We start from the raw sequence: 27,226 nt of genomic DNA, 5'->3' as shown, positions 1-27,226 counted from the left end.
TGTCTTGTCTGATTATTATTCAATAATTGGATAGCATATTGGTAAAAGTGTTGCTTATCTCACAGATATCATTGGGTAGCATGGTGGTTAAATCATCACTTGTCACGCAAACATAATTGGTAGCATAATGGTAAAAGCATCACATGTCACACAAACATCATTGGGTAGCATATTGGTAAAAGCATCACTTGTCACACAAACATCATTGGTAGCATATGGTAAAAGCGTCGCTTGTCACAAGAACATTGGGTACCTTATGTTCTAAAAGCATCACTTGTCACACGAACACCATTTGGCAGCATTGTGGTAAAAGCGTTGCTTGTCACACGAACATTGCGTAGCATAGTAGTAAAAGCATCACTTTTAACACCAACACCATTTGGCAGCATTGTGGTGAAAGAGTTACTGTTTTTTAATTCTAAGACAAGGTTGAGATTTTTATTTCATTTTTCGCAGGCAAGTTTTCGTTGTCCTATGTCCGACTTCCTGACATTTCCACCCCTGTGATTTTGGTTGTTAATGAAGACGTCATAAAGGAAGGGGGATATATTATGTGTATTCTTTTTAGTCCCGAGAAACGTTTTTGGTCACTGATGTGAAGGGTCGTGTCATCCTCAAAATATCGTGACCTGTAAAAAGGTTTAATTCCCTCACCCAAGAAGCATTAACTGCAGATCACTGTATATCATAAGACAGGTCCAAGAATAGGTAAGAGTGACCTATGAATAAGGTCATAAGATCCTTCCAAGTATTTTACCATTTTCAAACAGCTTGTTCTGTAAATTTCAAAGACGTGCATGCTGTAGTTCTTTTATTTGACTACGTTTGTATGAAGAGTTGTGACAGTCTTGTATGAGCGAGCCAATCAGAGCTTTCTAAGATTCAGAAATTTCGAGTTTTAACCAAAAACCCACTCAGTATTTCTTCAAAGAAACCTACGTATATCCAGCAGAAATGACGGGTGTATGTCGTATGGATCGTTGCTTGCAACAGAAATAACTGGATTTTTTGGCCGACACTCGATTATTTAGTGGCCGTTAATAGTCATATGGCTGGAATATTGTTGAGTGCAGAGTCAAACAAGGTACAACAAACAAAGCAACTGGAATTCTCAACCATTACTGCTTATAATAAAGTAGCTGGAGGTATAGGTCATTTTCTTTTTAGATCCCACTACATATCTTTGATATATTTTAACTGGAAGTGGACATAACATTTTTATAACATAACTAGAGTTATACGACTTTCTGAGTCGGAGACGATGCCACTAGAGTTGAACTGCTGTAACTTCAGTGGGAAAGCCTTTGGAATCTTCGGGATGTTAGCCAGAGGCGACATACTTTAATCTGGTGTGATGTAAGCAAGCATTCCACCAAACCGAAGATAATGATATCACACTGGAAATGTGCGGTGGTGTGTAATGATTTCTAGGGGCGTTCTAGAAGGGCCTGCTCCTGTTTCAAACACTTTTTCTAGTTTTCAACCAAAATGTTATGTTTAAGATTGTTTTGAGTTGAGTTTAACTCCCGCTTTCAACAGTATCCCAGTTATATCACTTCATGTCAGCTAAATGTGGCAGGAAAGCCCGAAGTTGCGTTTACTACTTTGGTGAAACCCATTAACACGGGTATGGTGCTGAAAATTCTAGAAACAATCGGGGCGAATCGGGAATCGAACCAACAATCATAGGTTTCTGGCGATTGTGCCTTAGACGACACACCTGTGTCCCCAAGCTTGCCCTAACAGGCGACTAACGGGATTGGGTAGTCAGGCTCGCTGACTTGGTTGATGCATGCCATCGTATCCCAACTGCGTGGATCGATGCTTCTGAAATCAATCACTCGATTAATTACAGACCGCCGCCATATAGCTGGAATATTGCTGATTGCGGCGTTAAACAACAAATAAACAAACAAGCAGAGCCACATGGAGTGAGTGAATGTTGACATACTCAGCAGGCAAGCTATATTTCAGTTATATGAGGACCACAGACGTGCATGGAGCTGACAAAGGTTAGTTGTATCTATAGCAGGAAGAGCCATCTGTCTAAAACCACAAGACTGCACTTTCTCAATCAGCTGAATGAACTATGCAAGAATTCCCCGGTTGGGCTCCTGAGGTAGAATGTATCGCCAGCATCCCACTGCCAGTCGTAGGAAGCGACTATTTTTGGAGTTCCATATCATAATTGGTCCTTAACAACCTCACTGCTAGTCCGTAAGATGCAACATCATTGATCGGGTGGTCTTGCTTGGTGAGTTGGTTGATGGCGTGGCAGCGTACCCCGACGGCGAGGATCGTTGCCCGCGATATCAATCACTGGATTGTCTGGTCTAGCCTCCATTATTTATAGGCTATCGCCATGCAGCTAGCTGAGTGAATCGTTAAACAAAACAAATTAGACCTCTGATTGGGGCATGATTCGAATGGAACCATACTAATAATTAGACAATAACCAACGAGCTACGACCAATTATGGATTATCTACCCAAGTAAATAAATGGCGTTAATCCTGAGCCTTAGGCGAGTGTTTAGTAGGTTATTCTGTATATTACTGACTTTTGTAGCATGTTTCGAGCTAAAATGGAAGAAATATATTGTTGTTCTTCAGATGACGTAACGTACTTAGTTTGTGACGTCATAAACAATGGATGACGTTATTGTCGTTAACAATGAAGTACTGGCTGACCAATCAACATTGAGAATATCTACAATGCACATATGTGCAAATATCGGAGTTATTACTCTCCTGTGTGGGTGAAATTGTGTGCTAAGAGATTGGAAAAACGGGGACACTTCCAAAACAAAGCTATGGTGACTAATGGTCTCAGGCTATTTAATAATATCCCTGGCTTTGCAAATCGAAGATATATTGAATATGTCAATTTGACTATTTTACACGCAGCTCGTGTAAATCCTACGAAGATGTTCATTTTATTTTTTTTAATTTAGAAAAAATAAGGATTTAAGAGTTTTATCCTACATCGAACTTTTCAACTGTTCCTAGCACTGGACTATATTAGCATCGATATAAACAGTGAATCGCTTGATGACGTATATAACAGGGTATACGAGCGTGGAATACCCCGATACATGGGAGTTTACTGGAACAGATGTGTTGGCTGTGCCTCATCGATCCCATGAGCCTCAGTGACATATACATGAACTTTTACCTTTGACCCAGATACGCGGAGCTGAACACACGCCATTGTTTATCCCGCGGTTTCGCTTCTCAAAGATGGCAACAGGCTTTTCAAGGTAACTAACATACATACAAAAACACTCTATTAGCTTGTCGATATAAATACCATAATGTGCCACCTATATCAGACCGATTTTCTCAACACTGGCGCGTACAACACGATAGATTGTTCTCGACGGTGAGGGAACGAGGTCACGCTGTACCGTAATGTTTCCATTAAAGGTTCTGTTTATGTTTGTTTTGCGTATTTCTCGTTTAACTCCGCAATATTCCATCTATATGACGGCGGTCTGTAAGTGTTGGAATCATTAAAATAAGCACCCCATGTTAGCGTATACGACAGGGATTAATTCCAAGACGGAAGTGTCCGCTTCCCAGTGCGAAATATATATTAGTCAATGTGTACAATGACTGAAATTTTCACTTAGGCAATTTACAAAAAGCTTAAATAGTTCAGTCATTTTATATCAAGTTTCCATTTATTTATCATGAAGGCAATTTACAAAAAGCTTTTATAGTTCAATCATTTTATCTCAAGTTTCCATTTATTTATCATGATAACGAATTCTAAACAGTTTGATGCTTAATTTCATAACCATGTGACTAAAATTCATAGGATAAAAAGAGTGAGTGAGGTTTAACGCCGCTGTTAGCAATATTGCCGCAATATCACGGCGGGGGACACCGGAAATGGACTTCACACGTTGTACCTATGTGGGGAATCGAACCCGATTCTTAGGCGTGACGAGCGGACGCTTTAACCACAAGGCTACCCCACCGCCCCAGGATTAAAAGAAAACCGACGTCAATGTATATATAATTTATTTTATTTTAATCTTATCACAATAAGTCGACTGTGATGTTTTTGAGCCGTTGTGACCTCCTTAGCAATGTTTGGTCAGTCAGTCATATGATTGGACTTAATTTTGAGTCAATTTGTAAAATGACAGACATATTTAGGCAGATTGTAAATTGCGTAAGTGAATCACATTTTACACATTGACTGTAACATATATATTTTTGAAATCTGCCCCTAGAAGAATAACTCAGTCAAGATAGTTCATGCTATTAATTTGTAGGCTTCCAACAAGACAGCCTATATCAAGTGTCAATCCATATTTTGTGTTCACCGTCAACTGACCCAATAGTAAAGTTAGGGTTGGCAGAATGTTAACAGCGTTCCCGGAATGGGACATTGCTGATATTGCGTTAAACATCAAACCAACCAACCAACCAACCAATCGGGTCTTCACGGGCCGGTACACATCAGAAGCATCTCTTCTTTACGTACATACGCCTTTATGTTTCCATGGTTCGCATTTCTCTCGGCGGTGTGTATATAATACAATGATACAATAAAACCTGATAAGACCGAGGTCATACTCACTGGGAGTAGCCGATCTGTTGCATCAATATCCAAATCATTCTTGACTGTTGATGGAGTTGACATCCCCTTTTCTTTGACTGTCAAAGACCTTGGAGTCATCATTGACCAAAACCTGACCATGGATTGTCAAGTAAACAATATCTGCAAAAGTTGCTACTTCCACATACGAAATATCAGTCAGATAAAACCCATGTTGACATATGATGCGGCACATCAGCTCGTGAGATCACTTATCCTATCCAGGTTGGACTATGCTAACAGTCTGCTTATTAATATCAAACAGGATCTATGTAGCAAATTGCAACGTGTGCAGAATGCTGCTGCCAGATTGATATGTAGACGAAATAAGCGTGCACATGTCACTCCTTTATTAAAATCATTACACTGGCTTCAATTAAGATCTGGGATTGAATACAAAGTCGTGTGCATTGCATACCAGTGCTACTATAGTACAGCACCTTCCTATCTGAGTGAACTTCTTACCCTACACCAGCCAGCACGAGATCTCAGATCAGCACATAAACTCCAGTTTAGTGTCCCTATGGTCTCACTCAAAGCATTCGGCAACAGTACTTTTGCTCACACTGCATCTGTGCTCTGGAATTCCCTTCCAGTGGAAATTAGGCAATCTCCAACTCTGGACACTTTCAAGACAAAAAACTAAAGACTTATCTCTTTAGATGTGTCTATGACCCTGTGTGAGGCGCTATGGGCGACTACGTAGACGGAAATGGCGCTGAAGAAATGGACTTTATTATTTATTATTAATACAATTTCCCTTGAAATGGGCTTTCTTTGGCGTGTCACACAGTTTTTCAATGTTGAATATCTCGCAAACTCTATCGTATCAATGGCACTGGCCGCAATGTTGACATGGCCAACCCGACATTGAGGCTGGCTTGTACTCGCATTCTGAGTTGCGTAGCAAATCAAATCGGCCAAAGGAAATCAAGGGCCGATAATTTGGGATCGCGAGAACCATGGGTTGGATCCAAGGGTTACAGTATAGGTAACCCGAAATGCGGGCCATGGAGAGGATGCTTCCAAACATGATGGGAGTAAATCATTAGCTGTAGCTGAGGCACCCTTTAATAGAATCCGGTTCCTGGTAAAGGGAAAGGTGAGGTGAGGTGAAATGGGGTTTAACGTCGCGTCCAAGATTATTGCACTTATATAGCGACGTGCATGCCTGTGTGTATGTGGCTGCTTTTACTAGTCCGGACTAATGCTCATTTTATAGTGCTAGCCTACTGAGATACCATGCCGCAGTATAACATGAGGGGCGGTCGGGTAGCCTGGTGGTTAAAGCGTTCGCTCGTCACGCTGAAAACCCGGGTTCGATTCCCGACATGGGTACAATGTGTGAAGCCCATTTCTGGTGTCCCCCGCCGTGATATTGCTGGAATATTGCTAAAAGCGGCGTAAAATCAAACTCACTCACTCACTCACTATAACATGAATACCCAACTCAGACACAGTATATACCGACCCCGAGCCGACCAGTCCTTGTTTTAGCCCGAGCGCCAGGCAGGATAACAACAAGTATCATCTTTTAACTTCTTTTGGTATTACGCGGACGGGAATCGAACCCAGTGGCCTGTAAAGAATCGAATATGGACCGGTCAAACCAGTGATCGGGATACCATGACACCAAGTCCCCGAGAAAGAAGGGGGAGGGGGTTGGAGATGGTTCACAAAACAGACACAGCTAGACCAAGTAATAATAATAATAATATATATAAAGCACAGTAAAGTAAACTCTCAGGCACAATATAGTAATAATTGAATAAGTGGAGTAAGATTGAACACAGTTTTAATTGGCTATCGCTTTCAACTAGTACCACGTACGAGTCTCATCAGGCCATTCATCATTCCTGATGGGACTCGCACGTGGTACGAGTTGAAAGCGCTAGCCAATTAAAACTGTGTTCAATCTTACTCCACTTATTTAATTATTACTATATATATGTGCCACTGTGATTTTGAGACTATTTAAACCCATGAAAATACTTAATAATAACAACGTTTAGCTATTTAGTCACATGTCATGTTAATGTGGTTGAGTGACCTAATAAAGTCTATATATTTCTAAGCGTGTGAGCTTACAATCTTCTATTTTTCAGAATTATTAAACAGCTTGGATATGAAAGAATCTTCCCGGCGCCGAACTGTGGACGAGTTATCATTCCTGGCCTGCCCTACACAGCCTTTGACGCGCACTGTGAGTCCAGGAAGAATGTGTCTAATGTCGTATGCACTGTATGGTACAATTTATAATTTTCAAATAGGAATCGTAACAAAATGTGATATGACTGCGTGGCTTTCCTCACACTTCAGACCGCCTCCGTGGTCTAGTGGTAGAGGGTCTGCTCGGAGAGCGGAAGATCTGGGGTTCGATCGCCGGCCGCGTCATACCAAAAGACATTAAAAGATGGTAGTTGTTGTTACCCTGTCTGGAGCTCGGCATTATTGGGCTAAAACAAGGACTGGTCGGCTTGGAGTCAGTATACTGTGTGGGATATTCATGTTCAACTGCGACATACTATCTCAGTGGGCTAGCACTATAAATCGGCATCAGTCCCGACTAGTACAAGCAGCCACACACACACACACACACACACACACACACACACCACACGTAAGTGCATGCACGTCGCTATATAAGTACAATAATCTTGGACGCGACGTTAAACCCCACTTCCTCAAACTGACACGTGATGATGTAACTGAAGTTATGCTTAAAGTGGCGTTGAATCCCTCCCTGTTCAAACATCGATTATCCACGAGCCTCAACTGTGTACTGTAGTAGTTCATTATATTGATTATCGCAGCGTTCGTTAGCTCGTTGTCTAGTGGATAGAGCGTTTGTCGGTGGTTCGATCCCCGGCGCGTCCTACTTAAACACGTTATTAATTGTACTTGTTACCAGATCTGGCGTTCGGCATAAGGGGATAAGTCAAGGACAAGTCGACTCGGTGTCAGTATATTGTGTCAGCGTGGGGTTTCCATGACCAACTACGGTATGGTATCTCAGTGGGCTATCACATAAAACCGGCATTAGACCGGACTATTACAAGCAGCCAGCAACACACGCGCACACGCAGGCACACACACAAGTACATGCATGTCACTATAATAAGTGCAGTAATCTTAAAAGTTCGAGACCCTATTTCATCTTCACCTCTCTATTCACAGCGTGCCCGCAGCCGTGGAGCGTGGTGAACGCGATGGACTCCACACAATCGTGTCTCCTACACCCAGCTGACGGCAGGGACTCCATGCTCGGACTGTATAAACTCTACCAGAAATATCATTCATTTATCGTCACTTCAAAGGCGGAGTTTCACGAAAAACTGTATGATGAGGGTGTCGTGAAGGCCCCTCTGTGTCTAGACAGCAACATCAACAACGTCGAGAGGAGCACGTTCGTCATAGAGACAGCAATGAAGGCGGGAGGCATTCCATTGGCACGAGTTAGAAGTCAGATAATACTACTAGATACCACGTTTCGAAAGCCGATTGAGATTCCCCAGGAGTGGAAGAATACATACGGGCACCTGTGTGGAACAGGCGAGCCAATGAGATTCCACGCTCTAGAGAGGCCGTCTGACCAATCACGTGTAAGCAAGGTGTTAGTAGGGGAAGTCCCTTTCAGTGATACGGACGCTAACTTCCATCTGAATTTTACAAACTATTTGAAATATTGTTGTGATGGTTTAGTTAAAAGGGAGAAAAGTCAAACCAACGCGGGTTCTGCTCTGCGACCGTTAAACCTCAAATCTGCTTTCATGTGGTACAGAAAAGAATGTAACTGTGGGGATGACCTTGAACTTGAGTTGTGGGAAGACGAAAAGGAACCAGACCGTTTTTGTGTAGATATGTTGAGAAATGGGGAAAGTGTGTATCAGTGCTCACTGGAGCTGTACAAGACTAAGCGGGTAAGCAGCTCACTGTGATGAACCAGATTTGGTTAAGTTTGATCAAATGTAATCAGTGTTAATAACTGTCATATGAATCGGTTTTGTAATTTATCAATTAAGTAAAAAATACATTTGTGAAAACGGACCAGCCGATTAGATCCAAACGGCCAATAATGTCGGAAGTAGGTTTGCAGTGTTTCATCCACCCAGCGACTGGTTGACCTGTTGATTCACGTCGCACGAGCAATGTTTCATCCACACAGCCACTGGTTGACCAGTTGATTCACGTCGCACGAGCAATGTTTCATCCATACAGCGACTGGTTGACCTGTTGATTCACGTCGCACGGACAATGTTTCATCCACACAGCGACTGGTTGACTAGTGGATTCACGTCGGACGAGCAATGTTTCATCCATACATCGACTGGTTGACCTGTTGATTCACGTCGCACGAGCAATGTTTCATCCATACAGCGACTGGTTGACCTGTTGATTCACGTCGCACGAGCAATGTTTCATCCATACAGCGACGGGTTGACCTGTTGATTCACGTCGCACGAGCAATGTTTCATCCATACATCGACTGGTTGACCAGTGGATTCACGTCGCACGAGCAATGTTTCATCCATACAGCGACTGGTTGACCTGTTGATTCATGTCGCACGAGCAATGTTTCATCCATACAGCGACTGGTTGACCTGTTGATTCACGTCGCACGAGCAATGTTTCATCCATACAGCGACTGGTTGACCAGTGGATTCACGTCGCACGGGCAATGTTTCATCCATACATCGACTGGTTGACCAGTGGATTCACGTCGCACTGGCAATGTTTCATCCATACAGCGACTGGTTGACCAGTTGATTCACGTCGCACGGGCAATGTTTCATCCATACATCGACTGGTTGACCTGTTGATTCACGTTGCAGTCCAGCAACATTAATATTTACAATATATAAAAAAATAGAACTCCATATCAGTAAATTTGCGTCATCGGTCAAAGTGAAAAGAAAAAAAAATATATTATTCGCCTTTGTCACTCTGGAAGATGTGGCCAAGTCAGTTTGATTAAATTCAAATCAGTTCTTAGTGCTCGCTAAACAACACGGAAGCAAGAACTAACGAGGTTGCCCTCTTAACAGATTCGCACCCTACGCAGCATAAAGCAAAACTGCAGCTATGTGACGACGGTCTGTCATTAATCCGGGTTAGAATTGGTCTTTAGCAACCCATGCTTGTAAGAGGCGACTAACAGAATCGGATGGTCAGGCTCGCTGACTTCGTTGATGCATGTCTGGTATCCCAATAGCGTAGGTTGATGCTCATGATGTCAATCACTGGTTAGTCTGGTCCAGACTCGATTATGTACATACTGCTGTCATACAGGTGGAATATTTCTGAGTGCGGCTCTTAACAACAAACAACAAGGGCCAGAAGAGGTTGTTGGAGATCCAGTGATTGACATCCTGAGCATCGATCCACGCCATTGGAATACGATGACATGCATCAACCAAGACAGCAAACCTGACCACCCGACCCCGTCAGTCGCCTCTTACGACAAGCATAGTCGCCTTTTTACGGGAAGCATGGGTTGCTGAAGACCTATTCTAACCACGATCGTTATAGTAATGAGGTTACATTGTTTTAATTGTTTAATTGTAATTTCAGAACAATAACACTGAAATTGGTTTTATGATCTCTATTACTTTCACCAGTCATATTATGCGTACCATTTGGTGAACTACGAAAATAAGCGGATTCGAACTCGCACACGGTGGATCAAGGCATCCAAGGGATGCTACTCTTCCCTTTGATATTTTGGTCGTTACAGCCTACACTATTATCACATAATTACTAGAGAATTCAGTAGTGTGACTGGCTGAGCATGTCAATTGTACATGTTTCTTAATATACCCATGGTGTTTTTTATAATAAACCTTTATTTCATATTGACACGCAATACGATGTGCTTTCGTCAGTGTTCCCACAAATGGTCAACGGCAACACCTGTACACACAATGCATTAGCCTTGAGCCCCGAATCAACAACCTATCATTTAGCCAGGGATCTATACAAACGCAGGTATACAATGACAAGAATTCAGTTTCTGTTGACTAAGATTCTATTGTCTGTGACTGCGTTCATAAGAAACGAACAAATTGACAATAGGTAGATCCTACAACAGAAAACAACGTAACATAAAACTATCCTAAAAGGTGCATAACATATATCACTCAGCCGAGACGTGTTTGTTTCTGGCTGACATGCCTTTCAGTCTCGTCACCTGAGGGGTTCCTTCCTCATTGTGAACAATGAACCATAACCGCTCTAGTACAGATGATGTATTGATTATGTTACCATGGTTACATGATGCGGCAATGACAACTTAAGGACTGTGTCCTTCGAGGCCTGATTATGTGATGTGATATATACACGTCAGTTATATGTTGAGCAACTCCGGTAGACCTCGTATCGCCTGGGGTACCTGCACGGGAATACCTGTTAAATATACAGGTGTGCGTATATTCTCATAGCTTGTTTTCATCAGGTAGGTTTTGTTAGTTCCTACTTCTAGGTTTGTGTATTTGTTAAGATAGTATGAACGATATTTTTGACATCATTTTGATATATGGTTAGATATGGTTGTGTGGTGAAGGAGAGAGGTATGATGTTCACAGTGCCACACATTAACATCTCGAGTGTGTCCATACGGTGAGGTCAAAATGTAAACAAATATTGGCTTATATATATGACGACGAGATAGGAGCGTGTCTCATCTCGTATGTTTTGTTTACCTATAAATCGTAAACTCATGTCTCAGCCAATTTTATAACGTTGTAAACCGCGCTATCCTTATTAAAGCGGACACGCCCATGGGGGCTCTCAGAGACGCTGGGGAGATCCTCCTTCCGCTAGTACTGACAGGAGTCAAAGATCAACATGGAGGCCACAGAGCAAGGTAAAACGGACGAAGATAAAAAGAAAGGCTTGGAAAGGAAATTTGTGGACAATATTACTATCGAGAAGCTTGGACGGGTTCTTCCGCCACGAAACGGAATCCGCGCCAGCGACATGAAGGAGGACCCACGCGGAAACCGGTTCCCCAAATACAGAGGGTAGGATATTGGTTATTGATCAGCGCTGATTTGTTATCGATTAGTGTAATATGTTATCATTATTGTGTTGATATTAGCCTCTCCCTGAAAGTTGCTGGACAGGGGGATTAACTGTCACTGCCAGGATCATTATAGGGTTGTTTTAGTAGCCACAGTAAAATTAGTAACAGCAGCAGAAGTAGTAGTAGTAAAAGTAACGAGTAGTAGTAGTAGTATACTGGTGGTGGTGGTGATGGTAGTGGAAGTAGAAACTGTAGTATGAGTAGCATTACTCAATAGTAGCAGCACCTACATCCACGTCAGAGTAGTCGTAGCAGCAGCAGCAGTGATTGTAGCAGGAGCAGTAGTGGTTGTAGCAGCAGCAGTAGTGGTTGTCGCAGCAGCAGTAGTTGTTGTAGCAGCAGCAGTAGTGGTTGTAGCAGCAGCAGTAGTGGTTGTCGCAGCAGCAGTAGTTGTAGCAGCAGCAGTAGTTGTAGCAGCAGCAGTAATGGTTGTAGCGGCAGCAGTAGTGGTTGTAGCAGCAGCAGTAGTGGTTGTAGCAGCAGCAGTAGTTGTAGCAGTAGTGGTAGCAGCAGCAGTAGTTGTAGTAGCAGTAGTGGTTGTAGCAGCAGCAGTAGTGGTTGTAGCAGCAGTAGTGGTTGTAGCAGCAGTAGTGGTCGCAGCAGCTGTAGTGGTTGTAGCAGCAGCAGTAGTGGTTGTAGCAGTAGCAGTAGTGGTTGTCGCAGCAGCAGTAGTGGTTGTAGCAGCAGCAGTAGTGGTTGTAGCAGCAGCAGTAGTGGTTGTCGCAGCAGCAGTTGTAGTTGTTGTAGCAGCAGCAGCAGTAGTGGTTGTAGCAGCAGCAGTAGTGGTTGTAGCAGTAGTTGTTGTAGCAGCAGTGGTTGCAGCAGCAGCAGTAGTGGTTGTAGCAGTAGTGGTAGCAGCAGCAGTTGTAGCAGTAGTGGTTTTAGCAGCAGTAGTGGCTTTAGCAGCAGTAGTAGTGGTTGCAGCAGCAGTAGTGGATGTAGCAGTAGTGGTTTTAGCAGCAGTAGTAGTGGTAGCAGCAGCAGCAGTAGTTGTAGCAGTAGTGGTTTTAGCAGCAGCAGTAGTTGTAGCAGCAGTAGTTGTAGCAGCAGCGGCAGCAGTAGTTGTAGTAGCAGTAATGGTTGTAGCGGCAGCAGTAGTGGTAGCAGCAGCAGCAGTAGTGGTTGTAGCAGAAGCAGTAGTTGTAGCAGTTGTGGTAGCAGCATCAGTAGTTGTAGCAGTAGTGGTTGTAGCAGCAGTAGTAGTAGTGGTTAACCAAACGTTATAAAGTAGAACTAATCACTGTAAAATACAACAAATTTACAACACAGCCAACCAGAGTTGACTTGAACCAACCACTGTAAAGACAAAATTATAATTGGCCACATCATTCCCCAAGACAATCTTGAATATAATTCCAAACTAGATAACCGTTGCTAGTGCAAATACTACCCTCTCACTAGAACGTTATTCAATGAGTCAATACATAGTATCAATTGACATCGACAAGGAGGCCTATATTTATCACCTGTAGTCGCAATATGATTATCGACAGCAAACATGGCCTGAAACTAAACACCGACCACATCAGCAATCACACGAAGAACGGAAACGTACGCAAACAATCAGGTCACGTGACACCGCCTCGGGGAATCGGTTGTCCCCGCGAGATCAGAGATGTTCAACATTTCTAGCTGCATGCATGATTGGCGCGTCTTTGGGTGCCTAATGGATAACTGTTGCAGTCAATATTTATTTGTATGTCCTCTGTGTCTGCGGACATTACACTGAGTGGTTATGGTTATTTACGTCGCGTTAAGTAATATGCCATCGTAACACGGCGGGGGGTACCGAGGATATTGGCTATATTCATTGTGCCCTGGGGGAATCGAACTAAGGTGTTTGGTGTGACACGTGGCTACCCCGCAGAACACTGCATTACCCATAACTATTGCAAACTGTAATATGTTTAGATTAATATTCACTAGACAACTCTGAAACAAGTTACAAATGGAGACAATCTCATTGCAAATGGGGATTACTGGTCATTTAGCCGTGCCAGGATCCGATGGTTGTGTGTTGAGGATCTGATTCTGTCCGTAGATATACCAATCTATCATAGAGACTGATACATAGGAACACGATGGTGGTCAGGCTCGCTGACTTGGTTGATGCATGTCATCGATCCCAATTGCGTGGATCGATGCTCATGATATTGATCACTGGATTATCTGGTCCAGATTCGAAAATTTACAGACCGCCGTCATATAGCTGGAATATTGCTGAGTGCGGCGTTAAACAACAAACAAACAAACAAAACAATAGTTAAGCAAGTCTCGCTTTCTTCATTATCTGAACATGAAGAGATTGTCTGGATTGGTTTCTATTATATATTATAAGACAATCTGTCAAAATATATTTTTAAATATTTTCATTAAGTAGTCTAAATGTTGATCTTAGTTTGCCCTCTCTCCTGAATTTAATCTGTGGTATCCTTTGCACAAGGGCCGGTGAAGATCCGGGGTAGAATTGGTCTTCAGCAGCCCAGGCTTGCCGTTAAAGGCGACTTTGCTCGTGGTAAGAGGCGACTAACGGGATCGGGTGGTCAGACTCGTTGACTTGATTGATGCATGTCATCGATCCCAATTGCGTGGATCAATGCTCATGATATTAATCGCTGGATTGTCTGGTCCGCCGTCATATAGCTGGAATATTGTTGAATGCGGCGTTACACAACAAACCAAAACCTGTGCATCAGCTTTACGTTAGGGCGGTTAGGCAGCCAAGAGGTTAAAGCGTTCGCTCGTCACGCCGAAGACCCGGGTTCGAATCCCTTCATGGGCAAAATGTGTAAAGCCCATTTCTGGTGTCCCTCCCCGTGATATTGCTGGAATATTGCTAAAAGCGGTGTAAAACCATATTCACACACTCACTCACTGCTTTACATTAATCTGACATATATTCCGTGATATCACCGAATTACTGATGAACTCGGCGTTAAACCCCCATCCCTCAATGTATGCTGGTCTGTAAGATGATAAGATGTTGATGAATCACTTCCGAGTACATGTTATTTGTTATAACGGCCATAGAAAACACTACGGATGAGTAATATGATGATTAACGTGTACAACATATTCCTGGGATAGTTTCCACTTTTTCATTCAATGTTTCTCTCCCAACAGCTACGTGCTTGCCATAGCCGGGGCCAACTACACGGTGATTGCGTGCGGGGTTGGCCAAGGTGAAGGTCAGGCGCTTCCACCACGTGACGTCACCTACAAACTGTACGTAAACGTCGATACAGAGAAATAGAGTTTAGAGTTGAAATATCTGATTTTCCCACCTGGCACTATGAAGTAACTATACCTAGTAAACAAATATTTTTTTAAATACTTGATAAAAGACATTTCTTGATACAGTAACGTGTATGGAAAGACTTTCAAAATGTCAGACTCCAGCAGCTTATGCTTAGGGTAAGTGACGGCTGAAATGCATGGATTGGTTGGTCACGTTGGGGACGAGGCTGATTGCGTGTCATACGTGACGTCACCTATAAGCTGTACCTAAACGTCGATATTGAGAAACAAGACGGCGTGGTTTGTCTGTCTTAGACTCAATCAATTACAGGCCGCCTTGATATGGTTGGAATATTGCTGACGGTGGCTTAATACGATTGTGTTGAACGCCGTAAAAGACACCAAGAGGAGAATCGAACCCCGGCACTCAACCACTACCTTTCGCCCACAAGTAGGCTTCACACTGACATCGACCATTGTGGGCGTTGGTTATCGCCTGCAGGATGTACTATACACAGTATACATAGAACAACTGTATATACATAAATCACGGATCAATAAGACTGTCGAACTGTAAGTGTAGAGGGGGAGTGGGCTTTGTGTCTGGGGCATCCACTCTACCGTCACGGGGGTTGTATTTCAATTCGGGAGAAATCTTGTTCAGTGTCAAGATTTTGTTCAGTGATCCTGATGACATATTGGTTGTTTAGGCACCTTGGCATGTAGAAGAGAACAAAGATGTGAAATTGCAATCCAATGACAACCAATCATAACACGTTCCACAAGGGGAAGGGGGGAACTCCTTGCTCAGCGCATCGTCCACACAGCATGGTTTAAATTAACCCATTCTCTCTCATTATTGTCATCTGAAGGTGGTTCAGGTTTACGTATGGTGTGAACGGCCGGGTACAGACACGAGTGGTTAAAGCCCAAGACGTGCGTTCGAATCATGGCGTCGGTACAGTGTGTGAAGCCCATTCTTCGTGTTTCAAATTGTGATGCTGTCGGAATTGTTTTCAAGGGGAATGGAACCTACTCAACCCAGTCTATGTAGACATAAGGGACCGACCACTTGATATTCGGTGCGGTGGAGGTGTGTGTTGGTGGGTTGTGGTGTGTGTGTGGGGGGGGGGGGGTGGGGGGTGGGGGGGGGGGGTGGGGGGGGGATTTTGTCTGTGTCAGCTGTAAAACCATATATTCTTTTCAATAAAAGGACCTTGAAACAATGTAATTTTTGTGGCAGACAATTTTTGACGCAAATTTATTTGTTTTTAAGGATTTTCTAAGATCCCATCCCCCAGGATATGAAATGGTCAGAAACAATAAGCTGTTGGAATGATATAGGAATTGTTACTTCATTGATCCGGGGCATCGACGTGACCATATTTGGTTGTCGTAAAGGACAGCTGATCCAAATGGGCTAACAAATTTGCCATTGATTATTATAATATCACCTGTGAGTTTGGTTGTGCGCAGAAGCGATATTCTTGCCATGAGGCGACGGGGGACACTTAAAGAGAGTTTCACACATGGGATTTATGAGGGAGATCGAATCCGGCTCTTACATGCCAACGTGACGAGCCAACGCTTTAGCAACTAGGTTACCTAACCGCCCCTAACTGACATGATGTTGATAAATGATGTCACAAAATTTCAAGGGCGGTCGGGTAGCCTAGTGGTTTAAGCGTTTGCTCGTCACGCCGAAGACCCGGGTTCGATTCCCGACATGGGTAAAATGTGTGAAGCCCATTTCTGGTGTCCCCCTATATTGCTGGAATATTGCTAAAAGCGGCGTAAAACCGTACTCACTCACTCACAAAATTTCAAATGTGAGTTTGTTTTTGTGCACACTTTGTTAATCCAAATTTGTTTACTCTTTTTGCAGAAACGACAAAAACATCCTAGCGTCTCATGGCTTCCACAATGACGTCCTCAACTTCAACAAAGACCTTCGGAATAAGATGGATGTAGGTAGTTTTACTGATCGTAGGAACAGTAACAAGTAGAGGGTGTTACTACTGAACACATGATCTGAGGTTGGGATTGGTAGTAGAAAGTCATATAAGTTCATTAATTTAATGAGTGAGTGAGTATGGTTTTACGCCACTTTTAGCAATATTCCAACAATACCACGGCGGGGGACACCAGAAATGGGCTTCACACATTGTACCCATGTCGGGAATCGAACCCGGGTCTTCGGCGTGACGACCGAACGCATTAACCACTAGGCTACCCGACCGCCCCCATTAATATAATGAGAACTTCAGATTCCAGCCGTGTTATCATTCCAGTAGATGTACCCTGTGATAGGGGCACTGTTCAACTGGTGCACTGACAAGAACAGGGCATCCTGCCCCGACGGCGTATAGCTGCTGCTGCTGCTGCTGCTGCTGCTGTTGTCTACACCACTGTTTGGGTGGTATTTATCAAGATAGTGGAACAGACTACAAACTCTCTTAATAAAGCTACAACCCAGGACTCCATGCTTAATGCTCATCTATTCCCGTGTTCTTTCTCATCTTAGGGACCGACCATTTGATATTCTGGAGGGAGGGTCGTGGGAGTTTGTATCAAAATTAAACTCAGCTACAGCTACTTAACCAGTTATTTTCGGGGAAATGTATTGTTTTCGATAAAGGTCTTTGTATATAATTTTCATTTTCGGTCGTTGACGATGTTGCAGGAGTGTGAGGCGACGTTGAAGAAGCAGATGTCGACTCTGGGGACGGCGGGTATCGTCAAGGCGTTGCTGTACAACCGGCGGTGTTACACGTACTTCAAGTGCAACATCCTCGCGGGAGTAGACCAACACGGTGCGTGCCGCCATTACACTAGTACATAGAAGGCGGGGACAACCACGCTTGGATCAATCGTTTTCAAACTTCGCAAGATACTCTTATGCTACTATTCCACACAGACCACGAATCCCACGAATTGATAACTTTTAGGATTCGTAGTTGAATCGTAATCAGTTCGTGAAATTCTTAACTGATTCGCATATATTCGTAGTTAGTTCTTACAATTCTTGAGCTATCGGGAATACGTGGCAAAAGTTTTGAGCTGTTCAAAGTTTTGGCCACGAACTCCCGATTCAAAAATATCGTAGTTAATTCGTAACAAATTCGTAATGCATTCTTAGGCATCGTAACTGAATCGTAATCGATTCGTAGGTATTCTTAACTCATTCGGGGATTCGTGAATTCGTGGTTTTATGACGAATCGGCTACGAATCTGTCACGAATCCCACGAATACACGCAGGTACAAAGCTCACGATCCAATCACGAATCAGCTACGATTGCCGGCAAATTGGGTAAATAAGGAAATTAACATTGATTTCAGGTCATTAGCTGCTTCTCACTGATTCTCAGCTAAATGGTCTATTTCACATATCAAATGTTAAAAAATATATTTCTTGATATTGAAAAACTTAACTTATTTTCAGTAAAAACAGTATTCAGGCTCTCAGAATTAATCATTGGGGGACCCAAATGACATCAGAGTTGTTTTTAATGATAACGGAAATAACATATGTCAAATGTCCTGTAGTCAGATACGTTAGACTGCATGTTATCATTGCAATCAAAATATATTGCACAGCATTAATTAACTTGCAAAAAGTGCTATTGTCATTTGCATAGGACCACATATTATATCATTTTCAAACGAAGTCATTGCCTAAGGATCATTTGTCTCAAAACAGGAAAGTGTTGCGGACACCTGTTCAAGAAACACATTTTCTACAGATATTAGCAAATAATAACAGACACATATTGGCTATGACAGGTTGTTCATTTTGCAAAAATAACTTGATAACAAACATTGGTACAAATATCGAACAAACTACATGCCAAGTCCCTGGCCTTCAAGAATTAGTCTACTGAGAACACAGCAATAATCTTCAACTGCAAAAACTGACGTATCTGATGTCAACCTGAATCAACAACACAAGTTCACAAGTGGCCGATCTTTGGCTTAAAAACGTCTGAAGTTTAAACATTTATATGAAAGATGAGGTTTATATTTTCTCCATATGACATTTAGCACAAACTCTAACATAACGTATCTGATGCTTTTTGAGGCATTGTGGTTGAAATCTTGGCAATTCGTAAAAGATACAAAGTGAATGTTCATTTGAATGCCTTCTCAATACGGGCGACGTCACGTGCAGCTACGTTGTACTGGCGCCTTGTTTTGCCAATAGCGACCGGTTCATCAATAAAGCAGAGCACATCGTCAAATTCTATCCAAATTTCATCAGGACGAGATGGCCACTTGTAGGTCTTGCCTTTGTCTTGTGTTTTCTCCATGAAAGTTATTTTGGTATCGCCATCATCTATGTCAACTTCGAGAACCTTCCCGATGAACCAGTTACCATCATATATGGCAGCCAGAAATCTGCCAACAACTGGGACAGCAGGTACATGTGGTGCAGCAGGTACAGGGGATACAGAAACCTGTGTGGGCTGCAGTACATGCGTTTCCTGGGATATGGTTTGGTCAACATGGTGACGGCGCCAACCAACACATAAGTCATTGCCGCTCAGACAACCTGTACAGTAGCATGATACAGTTCTTGAAAAAAGAACCCCATTCTGCTGCATGACTGCGTGCAACTTCATTGTGCCATGTACAACCTTTGCGTTAGAGGTAGCTATGTCCTGTGCAGCCTTCTCTACTTCAGCAATAGAGTAGAATCTGTATTGGATTGATTTTTGATTGTGTCTCGCCCACTCATAAAAATCGTGGGCATCTTGAATTGTCGCTTTGCCTTGTTTTACTGCATCAGATGCCTGGCGTTTACATGCACCTCCTAGTCCATCACATGGACCTTTCCCGTGTCCACACTCAAAATAGTTCCAACGTGCCTCAAGCCCAAACAGCTCCTTATGCTTCAGAATGACATCAAACATGTACCGATTTCGGTACTGTGATGACGGGCTATCAGTCCAATAGTGAACATGCGTTGCATCAGGGAAAGTTGTTTTCAGTTCAGGTAACATCCGTTTTAGGATTGTAAGTACCGCAGTCGAGTTGTGCTGATTGACGTCAGACACATAGATATTGTTTTTGTGTACCAGTTTGTCCAACTTGTAGTATACCACTACAGGGTGAAGCGTGACATTTGTTGGGTTCCAGTATGCACTTTGGATTTCATCCATGCTGGAACATGTAAAGTTCTCAGCAAAGTCCATCTGTATGATGATATGGCCATCTGGGAGTGTATCCTTCAACTCATGGATAGCTGCATATTGCGACTTTACTCTTCCAACGTGGTCACGGAACTCAGCAAATTCAAGTAGCATATAATTCTTGAAGTCAGTGGCATTCTTTATTATCTTCACCACCTTCATTTTCTTTTTCCCCTCAACATCCACACGCCTCCACTCATCATATTCAACGTCATCCTGAATAGTTTCCAGCATCTGATCCATTGCGTCCACGGATACACTGTCATACGCCATATCCGGTGATTTTGGAACTGTAATCCAACACTTCTCAGACATTTGAGTTTCATGGCCATATTCTGATGTTTGTTGCATAAGCAAGTGTTTCTTGAAATGTGTGATGTGAGCAAGATGTATCTGGGCCGTAGCCTACAGAATGATGCAAAAGACAGTTTCATATTCTGGTTTTCAATCTTGAACTTAGCATACACCTCAGACAGATAATCATTCATTATTCTTGTTTGATGTTTGACACCATTTAGGCTCTTGGAATCTGCTTTGCCTGGCATACATACGCTGATATCATCTCTCTCCATGAATGAGACAATTAGTCTCTTAATCTGCTCTCTTACGAGAGTGAGACGGGCTCTTCCTCGAATCTCTATTACCTTAGAGGTGGTCCGAGATAAACCTGTAGCCTTGTTCCAACCCGACACACATCTGTACTTCTTAAGTACTTTCCCTCCAACAAGAGATGTCATCACATTCATTTTGCTTTGCTTTTTGTTGGCTGCGACACTTTCTTTAATTTCTCCAAAAAGTACATTAGCCATTGTTAATTGTCTAACAACAGTGGCTGGCAAGTGACTGGGACTCACACCGTTTTCCCGGAGATCATGTCTGGTTTTTGTTGAAGGTGTTGCTTCAGACTGTTGTTGAAGACTGCCTGTCGTCTGATCCGAGCTATTTTCAGTATTGTTGCGGCTAGTCTGTTTGGATGTCCCATACTTCGCCTTCATCCTCTGATATCGTTTCTTCCATTTCTGTTGCTTCTTTTTGTAGCTAGAGAGTTGTTCAGTCAACTCTTTTACTTTTGTATTTGCTCTTTTCAGTGCACACGAGCGTTTTGGTTTTCTCTGTTTATTTGGAAAAGTCATTTTGACCAAGAAAGGACCTGGGCGTGACCTTGACTGCCGAGATGCATCAGTACTGCTTGATACTGTGTCGACCTGGTCAGTTTCTGCATCAACGACCACATCTGTGACCTCAACTATGCTGGCACCTTGTGCTTGTTTGTGTGTTTTCTTTCGATCCCGGTATGCTTTACTATAGAGTTTATTCCTTTCACGAACTGCCTTTTTTTTCTTTGTTTGCATTTGATCAATTGGTATTCTGTACCCTTTGACTCGAGCACGTTCTTTGGCTAGATATTGACTGTCATTTCGTTTCTTTCTTTCCCGATACACCTTTTGGTTTTCTGCGTCTGTTTTCGCCATTTTCTAAAATCAAGCATAGACAAAAACATGCTGAAACAGTCGTCGAAGTGAAAGAGATGTTTGCACTATGAAATAGCCACCCTTTAAAAATGTTCATACTTTATTCTTTGTGAAATATGCTAATTTCATCAGATACGTTATAAAAATCATCACATACGTTAGTTGGTATTTAGGTGTTTAGACAGGAGCTTGAGTAAAATATAGTACTTTTCCTATCAATGAAATGCATACCGACAGAAAACATCAGTAGAATGTTGTGGTCTTCACTTCAGAAACATATCTAATCATTAAATTACATTCGTAAACTACGTTAGGTTGGCATCAGATACGTTAGGTTGGAAAACATGCTCTTTGGGAATTGCTAATATACAGTAAGGGATTCATTTTTTCCATCCTAATGAACAGAATCTATTTTATCAAATAATTATCACCTATGGGGTGGCTTTCAATTCAGATGACCCATTTACTAAGATGGCAAAGATTACTTACCAATTTGTGATGGATTGTTGAGAACCGAAACCAGGTTGCAGGACGTTCTTGGCTGAAAATCGGAAGTAGAGAGGTGGCACGGCGCGCATGTGCATTGATAAGATTCAACTTATCGAGATTACTGAAGTTCGATGACCATCTTCCGATGTCGCTGGTGTTATCTAACGTATCTGACAAAATTGTATCTGATGACAACTTTGCGAATTGGTCAGAAATTTCGAAAGTATACTCATGTCAAGGTTTGGGATGGACATTTCTCATAGGTGACACGTTGTTTTATGAAAGTAACAAACACAACATCATATATTGTAGTTTATCAGGCGTGTGCGGCAATAAATCATGCTAACGTATCTGATGAAAAGTATCGTATCCAGCTGGTATAATTTTGTGATTTTGTGATTCATGATTTTTCTTTAAGTTTTTTAAGAAATTGATGATAAAAAGTGTTAAGACTATGCTTGAACAAATCATATCTGACACATTGTGTTATAATGTTTGTTTAGTTGGTGTGTGACTTCTTCACACAAAAGTGACCAACGTATCTGATGGTAAAATCGGGGACAGTAGAATATTGCTAGCCAAAGATATTTTATCAGAACCATTGCTTGAAAACTGCTGGTAATGATGATATATGATCATTACGCATAAAAAAAAAGAGTAAAATGCAGTAAAAATGTGCAGAATATTTAATTATTCAGTGGAAAAGTCACACACTGAGCACGGGGACAAGGCTGGGGACGACTTTATAAGCAACACTATAGACTGGTGAAGATACAAACTGAACGAAGTACATCAACATGTGTATTCATTTAGCCGTTCAGCTTGCATTATATGATTTGTAACAGAAAATATATTTTCAGCTAAGATATTAACCAGGTTTTCCGCAGGGGACAGCACAATTGTGTAATTTACCATTTAGCTGAGAATGAATGTTCTAGCTTCTAGGTGTAACGAGACAACGCTTTAACCATTAGACTAATCCAACGCCCCGATTAGGAAAAAACAGTACATCGATTCATGACCTTGTAGACCCGTGAAGATCCGGGGTAGAATTGGTCTTCAGCAACCCATGCTTGCCAAAAAAAGGCGACTATGCTTGTCGTAAAAGGCGAATAACGGGATCGGGTGTCCGGCTCGCTGAGTTGGTTGATGCATGTCATCGATCCTAATTGCGTGGATAGATGCTCATGATATTAATCCCTGGATTATCTTTTCCAGATTCTATTATTTACAGACCGCCGTCATATAGCTGTAATATGGCTGAGTGCGGCGTAAAACAACAAACCAATCATGACATTGTACCTGTGTTCATGACATTGTACCTGTGTTCATGAAATTGTACCTGTGTTCATGAAATTATACTGTGTTTAGATGGCGGCTGTTTGTACGTGTTCGACCAACTGGGCGGCTTCAAGAGAGAGGCGTTCGGCGCCGGTGGGTCGTCCTCACTCAACATGCACAGGCTGTTAGCCAGAAAGGTGAGCCCAACTTTTAATAGTATTCCAGTTATATCACGGTGTGTCACCTTCGTGTCGGAGGCAACCCCGAAGTGATGAAGGTCTTAGACGTTTACCACTCTATAGCATAATGATTGGTTGGTTGGTTTATTGTCGCCGTAAACGACGACAATGCTTGTCGTAAGAGGCGACTAACCGGATCGGGTGGTCAGACTCGCTGAGTTGGTTGATGCATGTCATCGATCCCAATTGCGTGGATCGATGCTCATGATGTCAATCACTGGATTCTCTGGTCCAGACTCGATTATTTACAGACCGCCGTCATATAGCTGGAATATAGCTGAGTGCGGCGTTACACAACAAAAAACAAACAAACATTACGTTACCTCTAATACATCGCCTCTAATAAATCATTTCCAGGTAAACTTAAAGAACCAGCGTTCCATCCATGTGTCCCAGGACGAAAACGAGGCTGCTGACCTTGTGACCTCCGTCTTCAGAGAGGCGGAGGAACAGAGAATATTCCGCGGCCATGCTGTCGTCATTTACACCATCACCAAGACCGGCACTATGGAGGAGTTCAGGCGGGTTAAGGACTAAGGAAGGGAATATCACACTCCACTCTTTTTTATACTGTACATCATCATAGCTTTATTTACCAATATATTATTTTTATACTTATTTACCAAAACCGCAATATAAGTGTCTACATGGTTGGAAGAAAGTGCCAGAAAGGCCTTGACCTATATTCAATACCCCAACCCAAATTATTCCAATCGCACATATACCATATACATATTCAAAAGACGACACCTTTGACTAAACATGGCTATTTTGGTCCTTCGCAAATGTTGAGAAGTATAAGTGTCTTGTGATTATAGCCAGGGACTTTTGTTTTGATTTTCTTTAATGGATGACAGAGGCCAATAGGAAAGGAAGGAATGGGGATCACTGTTTGAAACTGTAGTTGCAGTGGATGGGTGTGTTCCAGTTGACACTAGACACAAGATATGTCTAAAAATATAGTATATGTGTTTGTTTTTGTTTTGTGGACACCATGACAACCCAATCCCCAACCCAAAGCTTGGACAGCCACGGAGATCAGCCACAGACTGGAAACAGACTTCATTAAGATAATGGACCAAATGAAAGCCATATACTGTTACAATATAATGTTGATTTAATATTAAAATATTCTAAAGACTGTTTTTGTGTTTTATACACATTCATCCATGTATAGTACCATCAAATATCTGTTGAAAATTTATGAGCCATAAAACAAGTATTGACTTGTCAGTATATTTCCCGTCCCATTTACAGTCACTTCAAATTAAAGGCGAGGAGCAAGAGGTACAGGAGACTGACTGCAAATGCCATTCCATTTATACCCCCACACTAAGAAAACGCAAAGTATAATTTGGGAAATAATTTTCCGGTTAACTGACAGAAAACAAAGAAAAATGTATGTGGTAGTGAGACCTGAAGGAATGCAACATTGCAATAATGGTGTCTGAGTTTGAATCCTCATTCACATTGTCACATCTTGACACAAGCATACTTCACTAAAGTATCAAGTGAGTGAGTGAGTGAGTTTGGTTTTACGCCGCTTTTAGCAATATTCCAGCAATATCACGGCGGGGGACACCAGAAATAGGCTTCACACATTGTACCCATGTTTGGAATCGAACCCGGGTCTTCGGCGTGACGAGCGAACGCTTTAACCACTAGGCTACCCGACCGCCCCCTAAAGTATCAAGAGTCACAATTCGCTTGTGTTTTCAAAATGTTTCAGTGTGGAATTTATTTGTTTGGGGGTTTGGGTTTAGGCTTGTCAGCTTGGTGTGGGAGGACAACCCCAAGTGATGCAGATATTTGTAGTTGACGAGTTGGTTAATCCCTCTTTGAACAGTGGTGCACTGTCCCAATATACCATTCTGTCCCATGACAGATTACCCCGTAACCATGGTAACTACAGTAATGTAAAAGAATCAGGTGTTCTTTAACTTCTTTTGGGTAGTAAATGATAAATTAGGTGGAGATTGCTGAAAGAGGAGAAACCATAAACAAGGTGTGTGCTGACATACCAAGGATCATATTCGGGGCAGACCTGGCATCTTAACCCAACATCGGATCCTGGCATGGCTAAGGGATGCAACCTGCTGTGCTTTTAAAGGTGGTTGCAAAATCTACACAGAAGAGGACAATGCTTGACATGGGGTATACCCTTTGCTGACGAAGAACCTCATTCAAGGACCCATGAGAAGACTGCAGAATCCAATAGAATCTACAGGGAATGACACATAATAACAATTGTTTATGACTAATTACATTTTCTTGTCACAATCACTATGGCTGAAATTCTGTCAACAGATATGACACTATAGAGTCTACATATTTCAATAACGTCTTTTGGTCATGATATGGCAAATATATGGGGCACAAGTGGTTCTTTAAGATTTTCACCACTCTTTGGATCAAAGTGTCCTTGTATAACCATGTAATATACATTTTGTCCTTGCACGGTGTGGATTCCTGGTTAGAATGCATCCCCAGCAAGATACGTTAGTTGTAAGAGGCGACTTCAGTGATTAGGAGGTCAACCTCGGTGATGGCGTGTCATCGTATCCTGACGGTGTGTGAGTGAGTTGGGTTAAACGCCGCTTTTAACAGTATTCCAGTTTTATCACCGCCTGGCTGGAGGAGTGAGTGAGTGAGTTGGGTTTAACGCTGCTTTAAACAGTATTCCAGTTATATCGCGGCTTGTCAGCTTAATGTGGGAGGAAAGCCCGATGTGATGCAGGTCTCAGACGTTTACCACTTCAGTGAAACCCACGAGCACGGGTATGGTGCTGACAAACCTAGAAACATAATCGGGGCGAACCGGGATTTGAAACCCGCAATCATAGGTTTCTGGCGTGCCCAAGGGACACAACTCTGCACAGCGAATCGCGGCGCCTTAGACAACTGGGCCACCCGTCCCCCCTGACGGTGTGGATCATTGCTCATCATGTCAATCATTGGATATTCTGGTTGTTTACTCGCTGCCATCATATAGCCAATCTCATTATTAAACTTAGACCATAGTGCTTGTTACCCCAACACGGAGATTGGCATATACTTGAATATTGCCGAGTAAGGATTTAAACAAGAAACGCACACTCACATGCACATGGTATGGTAAATGATTTAACACTATGTTGAAGTGACAAGCCTTATTTAATCACATTCATGATCAAAATGGAAAAATAAATTGGTATACCAAAAAAAAAATTAACTGATTTACCATTGCAAGTATTAGGCTGATACCACTTTGGTGAAACCCTGAGAAACCTTGAAACAATGAGAACAATTCTGTGATACAACAAATCATTGTGATAAAACAAAGAGATCTTCTTTACTGTAAATGTGAGTATGCTAAACCATTTAATGATTCCACTTTTAACCAAATACGTGAGCCTTGTAGTTTGACAATATTTGATTCAAAATTTACAGAAAATCCTTAAGGGACAACAGCTTCCTGGCAACCTCTCCCTTATCTGGGAGACCAATAATGGCTAAAATTTTAATCTAATTTAAAAAGAGAACTTGTGTGTTTTATGTTGTATAATGAAAAGATTTCTGGCTGTAGATCATCCAGTCTGGACCAGACAATCCAGTGACTGATCTTGTGGCAACTTTCCAGGGTCCCCGAGT

The 27,226-nt window shown here is 42.3% G+C and overlaps 2 protein-coding genes across 3 annotated transcripts; both read left to right on the top strand.

The window, feature by feature from the left end:
- The first annotated feature begins 3,193 nt into the window (after positions 1-3,193).
- On the top strand, positions 3,194-8,654 carry LOC124142480. The gene is made up of 3 exons (XM_046510968.2): positions 3,194-3,258; positions 6,713-6,810; positions 7,785-8,654. Exons 1-3 carry the CDS (start codon positions 3,239-3,241, stop codon positions 8,543-8,545), a joined length of 879 nt encoding a protein of 292 aa, XP_046366924.2. The 5' UTR covers positions 3,194-3,238; the 3' UTR covers positions 8,546-8,654.
- LOC124142481 (proteasome subunit beta type-1-like) lies at positions 8,390-24,739 on the top strand. 2 transcript variants are annotated; one of them, XM_046510970.2, is made up of 7 exons: positions 8,390-8,527; positions 11,373-11,626; positions 14,812-14,913; positions 16,811-16,892; positions 17,609-17,738; positions 23,448-23,554; positions 23,954-24,739. In XM_046510970.2, exons 2-7 carry the CDS (start codon positions 11,451-11,453, stop codon positions 24,131-24,133), a joined length of 777 nt encoding a protein of 258 aa, XP_046366926.2. In that variant the 5' UTR covers positions 8,390-8,527; positions 11,373-11,450; the 3' UTR covers positions 24,134-24,739. The 2 variants fall into 2 exon arrangements, with proteins under 2 accessions (XP_046366926.2, XP_046366925.2); XM_046510969.2 differs by lacking the exon at positions 8,390-8,527 and adding an exon at positions 10,776-11,058.
- The last annotated feature ends 2,487 nt before the right edge of the window (positions 24,740-27,226 follow it).

The sequence above is a fragment of the Haliotis rufescens genome, unplaced genomic scaffold (assembly GCF_023055435.1).
Source record: "Haliotis rufescens isolate VD_foot unplaced genomic scaffold, xgHalRufe1.0.p SCAF_8, whole genome shotgun sequence".
NCBI classification, from domain to species: Eukaryota; Metazoa; Mollusca; class Gastropoda; order Lepetellida; family Haliotidae; genus Haliotis; species Haliotis rufescens.
The sequence above is the reverse complement of the archived record's forward strand: the minus strand, read 5'-3'. Positions and strand labels throughout refer to the sequence as shown.

Bases quoted from the DNA above. Each gene is read 5' to 3' on its own strand.
- LOC124142481 (XM_046510970.2), top strand. From the start codon at position 11,451: ATGGAGGCCACAGAGCAAGGTAAAACGGACGAAGATAAAAAGAAAGGC. The intron at 16,893-17,608 runs GTAGGTAGTTTT...ACGATGTTGCAG, and splicing joins ACCTTCGGAATAAGATGGAT to GAGTGTGAGGCGACGTTGAA. The intron at 17,739-23,447 runs GTGCGTGCCGCC...TACTGTGTTTAG, and splicing joins CGCGGGAGTAGACCAACACG to ATGGCGGCTGTTTGTACGTG.
- LOC124142480 (XM_046510968.2), top strand. From the start codon at position 3,239: ATGGCAACAGGCTTTTCAAG. The intron at 3,259-6,712 runs GTAACTAACATA...TCTATTTTTCAG, and splicing joins ATGGCAACAGGCTTTTCAAG to AATTATTAAACAGCTTGGAT. The intron at 6,811-7,784 runs GTGAGTCCAGGA...CTCTATTCACAG, and splicing joins CACAGCCTTTGACGCGCACT to CGTGCCCGCAGCCGTGGAGC.